This window comes from Vanessa tameamea, chromosome 4 (genome assembly GCF_037043105.1).
Source record: "Vanessa tameamea isolate UH-Manoa-2023 chromosome 4, ilVanTame1 primary haplotype, whole genome shotgun sequence".
Classification (NCBI taxonomy): domain Eukaryota; kingdom Metazoa; phylum Arthropoda; class Insecta; order Lepidoptera; family Nymphalidae; genus Vanessa; species Vanessa tameamea.
Genome location: NC_087312.1, coordinates 1159917 through 1178086, shown reverse-complemented (window position 1 = coordinate 1178086; position 18170 = coordinate 1159917). Strand labels below are relative to the sequence as shown.

General features: G+C 37.9%; 2 protein-coding genes across 3 annotated transcripts; both read right to left on the bottom strand.

Moving 5' to 3' along the window:
* Window positions 1-212: 212 nt before the first annotated feature.
* LOC113396669 (enhancer of mRNA-decapping protein 4-like) lies at window positions 213-3679 on the bottom strand. Its single transcript, XM_026634708.2, has 8 exons — window positions 3312-3679; window positions 2904-3027; window positions 2163-2313; window positions 1625-1790; window positions 1344-1479; window positions 931-1102; window positions 577-800; window positions 213-456 (listed from the first exon to the last, which is right to left on the bottom strand). The coding sequence occupies exons 1-8, from the start codon at window positions 3601-3603 to the stop codon at window positions 276-278; spliced, it is 1446 nt and encodes a 481-aa protein (XP_026490493.2). The 5' UTR covers window positions 3604-3679; the 3' UTR covers window positions 213-275.
* An 873-nt stretch (window positions 3680-4552) lies between these two features.
* Window positions 4553-18132, bottom strand: Ge-1. Of its 2 annotated transcripts, none has more exons than XM_064220589.1 (22): window positions 17932-18132; window positions 17339-17544; window positions 17150-17256; window positions 16694-16803; window positions 15863-16008; window positions 15522-15748; window positions 15215-15327; window positions 14807-15111; window positions 14088-14194; window positions 12530-12680; window positions 12152-12261; window positions 11954-12042; window positions 11707-11789; window positions 11388-11548; window positions 10426-10585; window positions 9933-10133; window positions 9244-9379; window positions 8975-9155; window positions 8615-8780; window positions 8133-8407; window positions 6875-7098; window positions 4553-6617 (listed from the first exon to the last, which is right to left on the bottom strand). In XM_064220589.1, exons 1-22 carry the CDS (start codon window positions 17979-17981, stop codon window positions 6428-6430), a joined length of 3498 nt encoding a protein of 1165 aa, XP_064076659.1. In that variant the 5' UTR covers window positions 17982-18132; the 3' UTR covers window positions 4553-6427. The 2 variants fall into 2 exon arrangements, with proteins under 2 accessions (XP_064076659.1, XP_064076660.1); XM_064220590.1 differs by having other exon boundaries at window positions 12530-12644.
* Between the last annotated feature and the right edge of the window lie 38 nt (window positions 18133-18170).

Below are 18170 nucleotides of genomic sequence, written 5' to 3'. Positions count from 1 at the left end.
TGTCATATAATACATTATAGTCTGTTTTCAATGTTTCGATTCTAATTGTGTTTAAGGAATGGGTTGCCTATTGGCCCAATTAAAAGCTTTTAAAATTGCTAACCAATCATAGTCCAATATGTGTTATCTGGTAACTTGTCCACCCGATAAAACAATTCCAATACCAATTTTTTTTTATCTGGTGTCGAGGAAATAAAGATCGACCAAAAAAGTTTCAGAAACTTTATTCAAAATCAACTCAGAATAATACAATAATAATAATAATTGCATATGACTTATTTTAATAAATTATTAGCAGCCATGATGATTAAGCTTATACGACGACTCGCTACATGACTTGGAAAAGATCGAAGGAATTTCGATAGGTGTTTGTGAACTTCTCCAACAACCAAAGGTAAATGCATGCGTGTAGTTTGATCTGATGGGTTTAGATTTATTAACGCTTCTTCCAAATATCTGCGAATAGATAAAATCACGTCACGATAAATATTAATTAAATGATAGTATCATAAATATGTCAATAGGTACTATAAGATTTTTTTGATTATTGATCAATAAAATAAATATATTATTGACCTGCATTTAAGTTGAGTATCGTGGACCATATCAGTAGCGAGTTGTTGAACTAGAGACAACAACACTGACTGTTTTAGACTGCATGGCGTAGAGAACACCTTATCCAAGTCGGCAGCCTTGCAAGCTGCCATCACAAGGGACAAATCCGAGGACGATAGAGCTTCCTCGAAGGATTTATTAATGTCGCCTTCTTTTATCTGTTTGTTAATCTCCGCTGATTTCATCTACAAAATAACAGTAGAAAGTATTCTATACAGAAACACTTCAACAAATAATTCGTTAAAAAAAAATCTGTTTTCGGCGAAAAAATATTTTTAAATTGGAAAATAATTTAATGTAGGTAATATTATTTACTAATTGATCAATTATCGATCTTTCGGGATCGGCCGGTTGCGGTGGGCTGATATGAGAGAATATTTCTATCTCGTGTAGGGCAGAATTTTCATCCCAAACGTCTGTTTGCAACTGTGGCATTAGTATGCCTAATAATTGCTCCCGCCATTCTTTGAGTTCATTTTTTAAAATTCTAAAATTTAAAATAGATAAAAAACCATTAGTGTATTATATATTAGGTATATATAGATGTACTGCAATAGACTATAATTAAGAGACTATCTTAATTCATATGAAATCATTCACAAGTTAAGAAACTCTCAATAGAACTACGTCCTTTCTTTAAAAGCATTTTGAGCGTAACAAAAAAATATACGAATTTATACCAACAAATATTAACGGTATTTATATATTACATATAAATCAATACTCACATTTGTAACGTGCTTTGCAAATTATCAAAGATTCCTGACTTGTTATTCTCCAAAAGAACTTGGTGTTTCTCTAATGCTACTCGAAGCGACCGTGAAGTTTTATTCACTGATTTGAAAAACGAAGATCCTGCTTCTACTGCAATAAAAAACATCATAATACTTTTTTCTAATGAATGTAGCAACTGTTGTTGAGCAAAATTAGCACATTTTTAAACTTTATATTTCTGTCTATGATACAATACTATTAATGAAAACATATGTAATTTGAATTAATGTCTCACGTTCATTGAATGCATTCTCTAATGTTCTTGTAACGTGTCTGAGCAGTCGGCGATGTGATTGTTGCATGATGGGTATGTAAGCACTGGGGAAAGTGGCAGAGAAACAATTACTGATAACCTCTTTCACACTCTCTGCTGTTGCTGATGCTATTCGGTCCTTTAGATCCTGACGAATTATTAAAAATAGTTAATTATTAAATTATTGGTAACGAAGAGACTTAAAACAAGGCGTATAAAAGATATCGTAAATTATAACTGTAGTTATATTTTTAAAAATCTAAAAAAATATAACTGTAGTTATATTTTTAAAAATCTAAAAGAAAAAAAATGAAATCGCGGTAGCGCACCAATTTACGATATATTTTATCCGCCTTGTTTTAAGTCTACTTACGTAACTTCCCATAATTGCTGGGCAAAGTCATCTTCTTTTAAGATTTGGAACTAGTTAGCTAGCTAGCCATAAAGGATTTGTGTATATTTTAGTGTTTGGATTTGAATATATTCTAGTGACATGAAGAAGTTTATTATTATAACTTACATCGCTTTGTAGGAAGTCATTGAGAACCTGTCGAATTTGTATATCGACATTTTGCGTTTGTGTCGTTTTTGCGTCTATCAGATCTCTGGAGCGTATTCTTTTGCCGTCAAACTGTGTAGCATCTGCTAAGACTTTCGTTGCATCATCTGATCTAAAATATTTTGCTTATTACGACAGATATAAGGATTATAAACAAGATTGTGTGAAAGTAAGGTAATGTCCTTCTTTTCAGTTAAGACCTCTTCTCTTTATAAGGTTTGGATCTCATAAGATACTCCATGCGGGTTGGTGATACTCAATACATATGGCAGATGAAAAGCCGTTATGTAGAATTTGTTAATGATATGTTAAAGTATAATGGAAGAATTGAATTTAATGAAAGTATGAGTTTTTATTCATATTTTTCCCCCTTTTTTGTTAAAAATCACGTACCTTCCGTATATGAAATCATTGAGCGATATTTTTATGTTGTCGTGTACATGATTCTAATAAAATATATTAATAGTTTATTTATTACCCACTAAGCATGAATAATACATGCTCCTTAGGATTCTGAGCGAAGGCGTTCTATTTAACATGCATTTATATTTATTTAAGCAAGGATGTTTACTGTACGTGTGTGTCTATGTGTAAGTGCTCATTCAAAAATACAAATCACTGATAACTTGTACCACACGTAAAATTGAATGAGTTAAACTAATTAGGTGACACAATTGGTTTTCTATTATAAAAAACTCTTACGTATTTGTAGAATCCTTTGGTGAGTCCGGTCGTTGAGCCGATGTTAATTTGCTCAAGACTAAATTAGAACTGAGCAGGTCTTCCTTCAGTGCTTTTAATAAAAGATGCTGTTCCAGCAGCAAATCTAATAAATAAACATACATTATAAACGATCAAAGAAGAATCAGTATTGAATGATAATTGGGAGGTACTAGGGAGTAGAGAAAGTTATTTCGATTATTATATTACTTTATAAACATACTTTAAATGTAAGTATTTTACGCCACTGAATTCTACGCCGAATTCTATGAAAATCCACCCAAGCCACATATGAGTATATATTTAAAAATACAGATGGCAATGTTTTTTTCTTTATTATGAAACATGTCCAGAATATTACGATTCCATTAAATATTGTCATATACTCACTATTTAGCTTACATATTTTCTCATCCAAAGCTGACAGATTTTCATCATCTAATTGGGATGTGTACGTAACTCCACTGTCTAATTGTTCTTTATCAATTGAAGATACATCTGAACGGTCATCAATTATAACGCAAATATCCTGGGATGAATCGCTTTGTAAATGATTATCGCGATTAAAATAGTCACAAAAACGATCATATGATTTTTCTCTTTTCACGTAACGATCATTTGGTGTGTTTAAAGTATCTGCTGATCTTGATTTTGTAAGGTTCGAGTTAAAATGCGAAGACATTTTATTTTTATTGAGGGCTCAGTTGTTGTTTCAAGAAGTAGACAATTCAGATGTAATCATGTGTTGCTTTGGTAGGTTTAATAGTTTGGTAACAATTTTTTTCGTTCTACCTTCTTTATAAATCTATATTTTCTTTATAATTCTAAGAAATTCAAAATATTTACAAAATTTCAGTTCAAACGTTTGGAAGGAACCCAAAAAGGAAGGAAAAATTAGTTGAAAAGTTCGACCTAAGCAGGGCGACGGTGATTAAAAAAATCGCACTTTATAAACGTCTGAGGTACCTACGAGGATAATGTTTTTTTCTTAAATATTTAATGAACATAAATTGAATTTGTTTTAGTAAAATAAATAAATTGTTTTATTTATAATATATATAGTATATTAAGTACTAATCTTAAAGAGTATTAATCTCAAAGTTCTACATTCATCATCGAATCAGATGACCAGAGCAAGAAAAGCGTTGTTTTAAAAGTATATTCGTTATTGCAAGGTGAATAATAAAATACATAAACCATGATATCAGTACTTTATCATATAGGTAATAAAATTCAATCCACGCAGTCGACTGAGAATTCTGCCTTCTTATTCATTGCTAGCAATAAAATATCTAGACTTCAAAATTATATTACTTACATAAAATCGTTACTGAGTTACGTAACCGAAATTATAATTAATTTCGTAGATTAATTGCATAATATAATCGACAATGATTTTCAATAAATTATTGATCTGGATTTTTTTCATTCAGCGTAACTTAGTTTTCAAACCTCGGAAATAAGGAATACATTACCTAAAGAAATAAAATCCTAAATCAATTGTTTAATGTTTTCGGTAATTAAATTTATTTGTATTTTTTATTTTGAGGCTCCGGGATCTGTAGACACATAGAAAGAATTTTTAATTTTTAAAATTTATTTTATTATCAACGAAATCATACCAAAACTACACAAAAAGTTTGAGTATTCAAAATTCAAATTTAAACAATCTTATAAGATTATATGTTATTAATTTTCACTTGTTTAATTTCTTTAAATTAGAGGTTTAACTGAATCGAAATCAAGTCAAAAGCTGGTCCAGTAAGAGCGCGGCGACTCGACGGGATGACACCGAGCAACGGTTAACGCGATCCCGTAGTGAAGCAACACTGGCAGAGGCCTTAACCGCACTGTGGGATAGTATCGGGCTGAAGATTTACTGACGACATTATACAACGGGATACAAATAAGCTGCCATTATATCTTATCTTGCTATTTGTCAAGTTTTATACGTTATACTTTTTGTATGTTATTAAAATATCGTCACGACCGTGTGAACCAGCTGTTTTTATTTGTAGGTTGTGTATTTATTCTTTTGCAAATTTTTATAAATACTTTTATGTTGCATAAATCGAATATAAAAGTGAATACAGATTTCAACACTAGAAAATCTAAATCAAGCCCTAGTATTTGTTTAATCACAAAGATTACAATTTTTATAAACGTTATTTTAACAATTTCTCATAAAAAACAATATTTAAATAGGTATAGAAGTCTTCTTGAATGACTTTTTTACATTATATTAACTAATGCTAGCGACTTACATTGTATTATTTACAAGGACAATTGTAACCTCAGTCGTAAGTTTTGTACATATAATATTAATGACTATATAAGCTTACAGCAGTCATACGATTTACTTATAGTTACATCTAGATATAAATTGACGATAATATTTTTGTTCATTTCAATAGAATGTTGCAATAATGTTTGATAAAAGTAAAATATTATATTATAAAAGCATCATTCATTGATTTAGAATTGCCAGTACATTAATGTAGTAGATGTCTCAACGGGATCTGATGACTGTCTTTACAAGACGCAGTCTATAACTTGTGAGGATCTACCAAGTTTCGCCGGGAAGCTGAGGTATAAGGTAGTATCGTACAGTACAAGTACGGCCTACACCAACTGAACCCAGGTCATTGGCAGGTTTGGTGTGGAGACTTCTTTCAATGAAAAATGATCTATCTAACATTAGTACGAAGCAACTTAAGGTTACATATGCGACAATAATTGGCCCTTACTATAAATTTATTTCCATAAATACAAGTAAATATTACTATTGTCATTAATAATTGAATAAATACTAAATCAGTTCTTATCCACTCCGTGTGAAATGTCGAGTAACACAAGGGAAGTTACCATCCACAAAGAGATATGTATAACTTATAAAAATATTCTATACACATTCTCTCGTGAGACAGACAGCAGTCGTGTGGCCGTTAGTAAAGAGTGTAGAAATTAGTAATTTTACTTATGCATAATAATGTAGACTTTAAACAAAAAAATGAATGGAAACAGTCCACAGCACCAAAAGTAAATACATAAAAAGGAACAAAACGATACCAAACATTACAGATGATTACTTTGTAAATTGTTAACATTCAATAATTTTCTGATAAAAGAAAACATATCAGCTAAATTTAGATTTTTTTTTTTAAATATACTTTTATATATATAAATTACTCGTTCAATCATATATCATAATACTAGTATCGGCTACAATTTTATATTTCAATCATTACATGTTTGTTGAAAATGTCTATGCTAGGGGTATATATATTCATCAGACGAAACAATAACTAGGCGTCAATAATTTATGAGAAACGAAAAAAGATAAACAATCATCAAAGCCTGTTGATTGATCATTGTCTTAAGTGTCATTTTCACTAATTGTAAGACTTTTCACACTAAACACTTTCGTTCAGTCACATTTTCACATCACTAGTTTAATATCAGTGCATAGTCCTGTAGGCACAGGGACAGTGGCAGCATGGCCGTGGTCAGACGGTGTTTTTGACCAGCGACTCGGTGGCCATCAGCAACATGCGGAATTGCCTGCTGAGAGCGTGGCCCGGGTTCGAGTTTAGGAACGCCACTATCTGTTTCTGCAGCTCTCTTATGACCACTGGCAAGTGTTCACGTGTAACTGGATTCGTCGTATCCAAGTTCATCACAGCTTCTTCGAGATATCTGTAAATAGTGAATTATTGATTAAAAATAAATTTCAATGAAAAAATAAGCATTCTCACACATCTATCTATCAATTATACTAAATTTTCAACCCATTAACATAATTATAATTAACATTCTATTGATACATTTTGATAATCAAGATCTTACTCAATTTTACGAAAATTAAAAATATCGTTAATAATTCTACACATTGCAGTTTAATTTAATCATATTCGCGTGCGTGTCATGCAGTCAGCCAGTGCAGCAGCGGGTACCGGTGCTTGAGGTGCGTGTCGCGCGTCATGTCGGCGGCCAGCTGCTGCACGAGCGACAGCAGCACGTGCTGCTTGAGGCGGCAGGGCGGGCCCAGCACGCGCGCCGGCTCGGCCGCGCGGCACGCCGCCACCACCAGCGCCAGGTCGGACGCCGACAGCGCCAGCTGGAACGCGCCGTTCACGTCGCCGCTCATCATCAGCGACTGGATCTGGCTCACCTGCATCTGCGGCGGGAGCAAATTATTTGCGTTTGAGAGATTAAACTAGTATATTATCTCTAACAGTAATAAATTCGAATCTATCGCTTGAAAAACTATTGAGCTGCCGCTTGGAGCAGTTTGACCTTTTAGAACTCGCACTAATCTTTACTTAATAATTACAGTTTTATGGAAAAAAAGGTTTACAAATGTTTCTAGAACATATTAAAATTCAATCAGAGATATTATATTACTATGATATATAACTATAGTATACAGTATGTACTTACAAACAACATATTTACAATAAACTATTTACTATTAAGTATCTAATAAAATTTGAAGGAATGAGAGTACTCTGAGCAAGTAGGGTAAAGATTGTTGAACACAGTTCCTTGCGTTACGGGTTGACTTCTGAAAATTTACGAACTCATCTTTAACACTACTCTGGGTGTTACAAAAAGTTTTATCAAAGTAACTACATGGTTTTTTTTTTACTATAAAATATTTGTTTTGTCTCCGTTACCTCCACAGACGATTGGTTCTGTAAAAGATTGAAATATCTAAATAATTAAAAATAAAACAGCATTGAGTAAGGGTTAATGTTTTAACTGTGGCGTGACAAATAAATAATGCTAATAAATTGACATTCAGTAAAAACATATAAAGTAATCGTCTAATACATGCCAGAATTCATTTCGAAAAAAAAATTAGACCTATTATCACAACAGCACCGTGGATCGTATGTACAAGCTCGCAACCCTACTCTTGGTACCATGATATAGCAAGCGCCTAGAAAACGAGTTTTTAGCACTAGTGTGGCTAATCTTCTTCGAATTTAAGAACCAGCTAAATGTTTCCCCTTACAAAAACAAATTTTAATTTCATATTATTTCATATATTGGGACGCGCAAACAAAAAGAGATGATTGCGCAATTTTGGATACCGGTCCGATAAGTAGAAGTCTGTTGATGTAACTTTAATTTTTTTACTGTGGTTTTGTGCCCCCGTCTCGAATTTTACTTTAATTTGACATCGAATTAGCATCGTGACGGTCGCACCTGCCGGTCGGCGACGGAGGGCGCGGCGGGCGTGGCGGGCGAGTGCGCGCGCGACATCTGCACGGAGCGCGCCTGCTCGCGCCACCACGACACCTCCTTCTCCAGCACGCCGTGCACGACGTCGCGGAGCTGCGCCGCGTAGTGCTGCGGCGCGGGCGGCGCGGCGGCGGCCAGCGCGTCGGCGTGGCGCTCCAGCGCGCGCAGCAGCGGCGCCGCGCCCGCCGCGCCCCCGCGCTCCGCCGCTGCGCGCGCCGCCGCCTCCGTGTTGGCCGCGACTGCAACACCCGGACGGGCCGTCATCGAGCGTCCGCAACGGAATATATTGCACTCTTTTTATAAGTTTTTCTGCGTGGTGCAGTTGAAGAGGACAGATGATAAGATTTACGCATTTGAAAGTTCGACGCCTACTGAGTTTGCGTTTTTAAAAACCTGAACATTATTCATTAGTACTTCATAAAATATTTGACTGAATGTCGACGTACACTCCTTGGTGCCGGTCTGAAAGGCGTGGTTGATCTGCCGGAAGATCTGCGCGTGCGCCTTCTCCATCACGGGCACCACGCTCTCGAACAGCGCGGAGCGGAACGACTCGCGCACCATTTCCGTCAGCGACGTCGCGATCGCGGTACTCAGCCGCTCCATTACCGTCTGTGAGCCCAGAATGAAATTTTCTTAATTTACAAACAGTAGCATTATTAAAATATAAAATATTAAAATGTCCGATATTTATATCGAATTTTTATTTCGATTATTTGTTCACCGATTCAAACGAAGCTCGATCGCCCGTAGTGTCAAATCTGTATAGTGATCGTCGACGACCGTCGAGTCTGGGTCGAGCGTACCTTGCTGCCGGAGAGCTTCTCGATGTTGTCCCGCAGCAGGCGGTCGGTGGCGGTGAGCTTGGCAGCCAGCTCGTGCTGCAGCGCGCGCGCCAGCGGCTCCAGCGCCCGCGCCGCCCCCGCGCCCGCCGCCGCCGCCGCCTGCGCGCTCGCCGCCTCCGACAGCCGCGTCACGCGCTCCCACCTGCAGCGGACACACACACGAACGACTTCAACATGACGATACCGCTGCGACACAGCCGAGGCGAACGAATAGTGCGAAGCGTGCGGACCCGGCCGACAGCGCGGTGTCGACGGCGACGGCGGTGCGCTGCGCGTGCGCGTGCAGCGCGTCGTCCAGCTGTGCGCGCGGCGCGCACACGTCGCCGCGCAGCGCGCGCAGCTCGCGGGTCTGCGTCGACACCAGCTCTGTGGACGGCCCGACGCTCGGATTAGATTTCAGGTGGCGCTGCTCTATATTTTTAGGTAGTTTTTGTGCGATCCTAAGGATGATCTGGAATCATTTTCGAAGTTGACTTTTATCTTGTAGTTATAATTTTGTAACTTCACACGTGGAATTTGAGCACACTCGAAGCGTGAGCCGTGAGCCAATAAGAGGAGAATGAAGGATTAATAGCGCAGTGAAGTGATCGAACATCGAATGACAATCGTGGACGATCTGCGATTGTAGGATCGAACCGATCTATCAGTTATTTATATTAATAAATAAAAAATATAATGTATAGTCGCATAAGATATTATGTAAATATGCTATAAATTTAAAATCTCACCTCGGTATAACCATATCATAAGTAAGATTAACATTATATTATTTTTCTTAAAAATTGGCACAACCATTAGCCAGTTGACCAAAATCCCCATTACGTAAATCCATTTTTTTTCACAAAATCACCCGCACAGATCGCAGGACTGAGATGAAAGATGTTGCACATTCGAGTCTCACTATGAGGTGTAGTCGTACCGGTTAGTAGGTCCAATTTCTGTTCAAGCGCTTCAAGGCGGCTCCTGGTGGCGTCGTCGGCGGCGGGGGGCGCGGGGGGCGCGGGCGGCGCGGCGGGCGCGGTGCTCAGCGACTGCGTGCTGGACTTCTCGCTGGAGGCTTTCCTCTGGTTGGCTTCCGTTATCTGGGCGAGGGATATTTGGGGCCACGATGTGTCACTATCTGAGGAATCATTCAATATATTGAGTATCTTATATGAGAGTTACAATCCTAAAATGTTCCATGGATGGGTAAATATTTGGTTTTTTAAAAGAAAGTTTGTGCTTATTCCAGAGCAAGATGGACACATATGTCGCAGAATGTCACCGAATAAATTTCGTAACTTAAAAACTCATTAGTACTGTGAGCAGAACAGTCTTCGATTGAGGTCAAAACATTCTATCCACTTGACCATCTCTGCCTCTTTGTTTATTTTCTTTTATAAATAGCGGAACTAGTAGAAGTAATATATTACTGGCATGCGTCAGCTTGGCGGGCGGAGGTGGCTTTTCAGGTGTTGTAAATAGTTCAGAAGTATAGAACGGTTCGCTCGCCCCCGCGGCGCTGGTCCCGGCGGCAACTTCTTCAACCTCCGGCGGCGGCGTCTGCTTTGAAACTTCTTCTTCTTCTTCTTCCTGAAATATAGTGCAGTGTTGCATTAAAATTTATATCTTGTTTAAACGTGATTGAAACGCTGATCACATAGATTACCTAATTTGACTCTAATCTGGATGGTCATTGGTTGGTTACTGCTGATGACGTAATATGGGACCAATGAATGTCCAATATTTCAGAAACAGGTTGGGTGGGTATGTTATATTATAAAAGTCGACGTCCGAAGTACATTATGGAGGAGTGGACATCGTATTTTCCTTATATTTCGAAACACATTACAAAAATGGGGGAACGTAAAGTGCAGCTACTATTACAATTTTATAAGATATTTTATAAGATATGATGCGCTAAATCTATTTACAGCGTTTTTAAAGTCAGTTAACAACAAAACTGTCATTCGCGATCATTCAAAAATATTCATTAGTGTCATGACTGTGTTAACGACGCTGCCAGTTCCTGCCCGACGTTTGTTTATTAATTTAAAAAATATATAGGAAATAATTACTCTTACGAATCTTGTAAATATATAGTGATTCTGTAAAACCGTTGCAGAAAAATTTACTACATTTGTGTTATTTGGTATTTGTATTTACAAATTCTAGAGTCAAAATTCTGCTCTTTTTTTCAATAATTGTCACTGTGTATCAAGTATCAAGTTGGCATGTTCTTAAGGCATCAAAATAATTTTTTAGTTAGCCGTAATAAAGCAATAACAATATTTTACAGCTGTCGTGATTGTTAATTGACTTGAATGTGCAAAGAGGAACAGATTCTGGCTTTGTCCTTCATAGTGTTACGTCGGTATCGCTATGGATATGTCACCATGTCGGTGTAGAAGGGCGTGGTGGTGTGCGACATGATCTGCTGCACCTCCCGGCTGGGGCTGGAGCCCCCCGACGTCTTCCCCTCCACCCCCGCGACCGCCGCCGCCGCAACCTCCGCGCTCTCCTCCGCCAGCCCCACGGGCGGCACCGACACCATGCCTGTGATTATTCAAGTATTTATTTTGTACATCAAGCGAGACGTATTGTAAATGAATTTGTGACTAAAATACAGTCTTCAACATAATTATTAAGTATAAATATATACATAGACAGAATAAAACAGGTTTGTATATTAGTTAGATTATCAGAATAAGTACCTCCGGTGGAAACTCTTGGCTTATTATTGATTTCCGGTGTGGCCGACAGGGGCGGGTCGTCGTCTTCCCGCTTACCCGGCGAACTGTAACATCACAGTTATTATTTAGAGGTCATGACGAAAATTTACTTATTATTGAAATCGGTGCGATGGCTAGTGATCGCTTTCAACTAAACGAACAATCTGACTTGATAATAATCTGAGGAACAAGGGTGTTTTTAAACAGGTATATTTCCGCTGTCACGTACCTAAAAGCATCAGGAGTCATGAGATTCAGTTGAGGTGGCATCGTCGTAGGAGATTCTGGACGTTGACCGATCAAACTACCTGGTTGAGTCTGGAAATAATTTTACAAATTGTAATGTAATATGTTTGGGTCTGGTGACGTTAGACGTTAGTTCCTTATATTATATAACGTCGCGTATTAGGTAAGGTAAGGCTCCGACCTGCGAGCGCATGAGCAGGCTCTTGAGCTGCTGCGTCTGCTGCTGCAGGATGCTGGTGGGCAGCGCGGCCTCCGCCGCCGCGCCCTCCTCCAGCGACAGCTGCTCCAGGTCTAGAACACCAAAGTCGCTACCAATAAATATATTTGTTTTCCACGTTTGATATTTTGGAATAAGAAGTGGTCTTTAAAAAGAGACATTTTATATGCAATGGAGGTGTCAATTTAGTTAACATTTGCCATAACTATTTTTGACAGACGAATATATCGAACTATTAAATATTAATAAAATATATCTTAGTAAAATAGAGAGCCATCAACTACTACAGATAACTGGCTAAATCATCACACAGTCGGGGGAGTATGAGCATTGAGCACATACCGTGCAACGGCAAGGAGTTCCTCTGCAGTCGCGGCGCGTAGATGAGCTCCCCCTCCTGCAGCCCCTTGGGCTGTACGATGTACAGGCGCAGGCGCACGCGACGCTCGCCCTCCTCCTGCACACACACAGCGTGGTGTGGAGACTCAACCGACTTACGCACACCATACGAACAGATTATAGTTACATACCAGCAATACACCTTATATTAAAACAAAATGAAAAATAATAATAACACATTAAATTATATGCAACCTTATTTACACTTTATTGCACAGACTAACACATAGTAAAACTAGCTAATCTTAGGAAGTGCAAGTGAACTAGGTGGTGTGCCAAATAAATTAAGTGAATTTAAGAGGAAAACTATATATACTATACAGTTCAATCCACGATGATGTGTCCCACTCTTATTCCTATGCTGCTACAGTGTGAACTCAGGCTTATATGTGGACACACTCACTCACTAAGTTAAAATAAGAGATTCATAGTAAACTGGAAATATGCTCTACTACATATTGCCGATTTCAAATAACAATGATATTTATTCAATGTAGAGCACATTGTATGATTTTTTTAATGATATTTATTTTTAAATAAAATAAAAAAAAAATATTTTACGCGTTCGCCTCGCGGAAAATAGTTGGGACACGTCTTCGTGGCTAACTAAACTATACATATAGTACTGCGGAGTAAATATCGTGCATCGGCTGCCATCGTGTTTAAGATCATGACCGACTGCATATGATACGGCATGTAATATAGTAGCTCCAGCAAATTGAAATAACGATTTTTTTCGAATTTCGATTCAAGGAAGCAAAAAATTAAACACGGTCTTTTTTAATTCTAGTACATATTTCCTGAAAAATATCAAAATAAAAATTTCATATTTAAATAGCCCGCGCAAACGCTACTTTGACAATCTGGCGCTGTAATGGGGTCTGTGACGTCACTTGCCCGTATTGTAATCTGTGGTACATATAGTAGGCAAACGAGGATAATAAGCAAGTGACGTCATCATAAACCCGACCAAACGGGAGCGTTTTGTGTCACGTGACAGACGTTTAAAAAATGCATTTTTATTTATGGATTTTTGAATAAATAAATTATTATTTTCAACTTTCGTTTATAAATAACCCTTTTTAAAACTAATAATATATACTGATTACAATAATTGACACTTTATTTTTCGCATTGTCAAATAGCCTATTGTGGCCAATAAGTTGCTAAAGACTAGTTTCTGATTGTTTTTTTTTTTTATAAAATTGACAGGCAACCGGGCTCATGGCCACCGCTTTCTAGTCATTGGTGCGGTAAGAATTGTTTTCAATTCTAATATCAATTTGCCACCGACCTTGGGAACTAAGTTGTCATGTCCCTCGTGCCTATAATTAAACTGGCTGACGAGGGTGAACTTAACAATAACCTTAAGTGTTGCTGCTTCGCGGTTACATAAATGATATGTAATGTGATCTCAAACTCCTCAGTGCGGAAATAATATTGAAGAGTGTGCGTGTGTATGCGTGCGTGTGGCGTGGTGCGGTATATGCTTTGGGCTTACGTCGTGGTGCACCTCGAAGTCGTCGGGCGAGGCGCCGACGTCTCCGCTGGAGCCGTTGGTGTGGTAGGGGTCGTCGCAGCTCGACTCGCACTTCACCTGCTGCTCCTCTGTGAGGAAATAAGGACTTCAACTTTATTTTTCTCTTCTTCTCTATCTTGTCGTATTGGGTAGGGCGATGTCATAGTATTTTGTCCTTGACATTATTGAGTGAGCCGAGATGGCCCAGTGGTTAGAACGCGTGCATCTTTACCGATGATTGCGGGTTCAAGCCCAGGCGAGCACCACTGAATTTTTATGTGCTTAATTTGTATTTATAATTCATCTCGTGCTCGGCGGTGAAGGAAAACATCGTGAGGAAACCTGCATGTGTCTAATTTCAACGAAATTCTGCCACATGTGTATCCACCAACATGCGTTGGAGCAGCGTGGTGTAATATGCTCCAAACCTTCTCCTCAAAGGGAGAGGAGGCCTTAGCCCAGCAGTGAGAAATTTACAGGCTGTTAATGTATGCATGATGTATTGTACTGGATAAAAGTTGAGTGAGTCAGTGTAGATAACGGCAAAAGAAATATAATATTATCACATGTTTGATTGGACATTTCAATTTTTTTTTTTATAATGTCTATGTCTATGGAGTGCTAAGTACCAATTAATGTTCAATTTCCCATTTTTTTATCAAAGTGTGAACAATATATAATAACTGAAACTCTGTACTAACCAGCATCGACGATACAGAAGCTCAACACAGGGTAAGGCAAGAGGAACTCAGATATGCTTTTGCAATAGGCCATCGTGTCCTCGCTGTCTCTTGCCATGTTTAACACATACAGACTTCTTGTCTTAAAATCAGATAGTAGTAAGTAGCTAGCACTGGTATCCAACATGGCTTTCATGCCCAGGGTCTCGCCGCCCAGGGAGGGAGAGAATGTTATTGACTGGAGACAATTCCAAGATTTGCATGACCAGATTTTTATCGATGTATTATTCTCAGCACCGGTTACAGCGAATTTCCAGAACTGGACACTAAAATAAAAAAAATATGTTAGTTAAGAAATTTTTGATTGGATTTTTAGCCATGTAATGTTAGTGAAGTTCATATATTTTAATCGTTTAAGTAAGAACTTACTCCGTGTTGTAGTTCTTGTGGTTATCAAGGAAGAAAAGACAGCTGAGGGGTTTGCCTCCGTGCGGCTGCCACTTGTGTAAGCAGCGCGGGCTACTCTCATTATTCATGTATACCTGTGAATGAGCACAAATGTGTGGTCAAATCAGATATTTCAATTTTTTAAAAACATAAACAAGAGGGGTCTCCTTTTTAGGATATAATATAATAAAGCTAGGACGTTTGCTTCCCGTCCGAAAATTATCTTCACAACCGTTATCCTTGAGAATCAAAGTAACAGGCAGAGTAAGCCGGGCCGAGCGTCACGTACCTGCGCGAACATGACGTATCCGTCCGCGGCGGCGGTGGCGAGCGCCGTGCCGTCGGGCGAGAAGGCGGCGGCCAGCACGGCGCCCCCGTGCGCGCCCGCCCCGCGCCCCGCGCCGCTCGCCAGCGCCGCGCCCGCGCCCAGCGCGCCGCCCGCGCCCGCGCCCCCCGCGCCGCCCGCGCCGCCCGCGCCGCACAGCGACGAGCACGCGCGGATGTTCCACATGCGGGCTGTGAATAATAAGTAACCACTTTCATGTCTCGTAAGTCACTTGTGACGGGAGTATGGACAGGGAAGTTGTGAAGATATACGAGAGCGAGTACGTGAGATGCGGTAGCACCGACCTTGGTTGGCGTGCGTGGTGAGCAGCAGGCGCGCCACGTCGTCGTCGGGCGCGTCGTCCTCGTCGGGGATGTAGGGACACCACACCACGCGGTGCGTGCTGCCGCCCACCCCGGTGTCCTCGCGCACCTCCGCCGCTATTGTGCAGCTGTAAACAACACAATGAACTTATTGCTGATAATTCAATTTAAAAAATAAACTTTCATTGTGTATTATTTCATGTGGTTGGGTACCATAAAATATTATATTATTCGTATTTTATCATTCAGCTGTGGAAAGCTTTTAAGATTATGAAACCAGACTTAAAAGACATGACACGTTGTGTAAACCATTCCACTTTAAACATCTTACTTCAACATAACATCACAAGTGACTACATACCATCAGCTTTATACACCTGAAACTTTCTCATCCTATTTTTCTTTTAAAAATACTCAATCAATTTTAAGCACACTCAAAACAAAAGTTGATTCTAACAGGAGTAAACATAAATAAATGACATTGACCTTCAATTGACATGACATGATTTGTCAATACTTAAATAATCTGTGATATTAGTCATCTTTGTAAAAAAATTTTGGTATTTTAAGTATATCTTCAGGAGCACAATTAAAGTGAATAAAACTGGTTAACTGGAATAGTTTTGTATAATCAACAAAAATATCATCAAGAAATATTTGTAGTGATTATATATAGAACTATTAGTAAATTACATTGAATATATATCAATGGTTTGTTCATAATTACTCCTTCCACCATTGGCATTTATAATTAAAATAAATAACTATCTTTGATTTAGTATATTATAAGATCAATAATATAAAAAGTTTTACCGAAGTCCACTTTCAGTGACTTCAATTTCATGTATATAAAAGTTTCCCATCTCATCTATACTGGCCAAGACCACTTGATTTGGTATATGTGCAAATGCTAGATCTTGTACCTGTAATAAAAAAAAATTTAATACAATAATTTAATATTTAAATGTCTTGTTTCTTATTGAAAAATATAATACATAAAAAAATTTACTAAACAATATTTGGGACTATAATTGTATTATAATGAATTTTATGAAATGATAATCATAATTTAATTCAAATTGCAGCCACTATGTTCTTCTACTCTCTCTCTTCCTTAACTTGATAGATCTAAGACTATAAAACAAACAAGATAATGACAACAGATGAGGTATTTGCTAAAAGGCACACAAAAAGCAGAGACACTGTACAAAATGACCATCATCATTTAGGCTCAATAAGCTTAGGCAATCCTGTTATAGACATACTAACCTCTCCTTTCATGCCTTTTATAAGTGTTCTTCTATCAATGCCTGGTTCAGGGTTATACACTACACGCACCATCCCATTCCATGTCCCAGGGTTGGCAGCATTGGGCGCTACAAATAAAAAAAATCCTTTAATTTAATAACTTAGTCGAGTATTAAATATTAAACTTTTATAGTACAAAAATAATCTTACCCTTGATACTGTATGCTAAGTATTTGCCACTAATGTGAACAGCCAATAGTTGGCCTGGGTAGAACTTGGGCTCCCAATTGTAGTCAACAAGGCTTTTCAGCTTTACTTTTGAACTACCATGGTTATGGTTACCAGCATTAGTTGTTACTACTACATCTGATGCATAAACTTCGGAACTACAGACACCATCACCTTCCGAAAATGAGCTAGGAACATATAATTAATATTTACGATGTATTTGCAATAATTTGAAGCTATAAAGTCATTACACTAATTTGTTTAACAAAATTAATTTAATAAGTTTTATGCTATGTACTATACAAACTAAAGATTCATTTACTAAGTGTTATTTTAAGTATAGGATTTGAATGCAAAGTCTCTCATTTTATCGAAGAAACAATTTCTGAACAGATAATTTGCTTGCACGACAATAATTTTAACTTTAACAGGTTATATCGAATTCGTATTTATATTCATTATTTATCGAGTTTGTGATACACATAGTTTCTTATACTTAAGGTTCATCGAACAAATTTTACGCCTTTTTCCCTTAAAATATCGCATAAGCAAATTTTAAATACCAAGTTACTCACATCGTTTGAGTTGTATCAGTAAGTTTTGGAAGCATCGTTGTAGGTTGCATTTTTGCATTAAGCTTCGTACTAACACATTAATCACAAAACTTGACTTTAATTTTTCAGTAAGATTGTTAGTATATTTGCATAAAAACTTGATCTAAATAATTCGCGAACGCGACTCAGAAGCCGACAGCCATTCGACATAAAATGAAATTCGTTTCGTTTTACGAGTTTCATTTGAATTTGTAATCTGA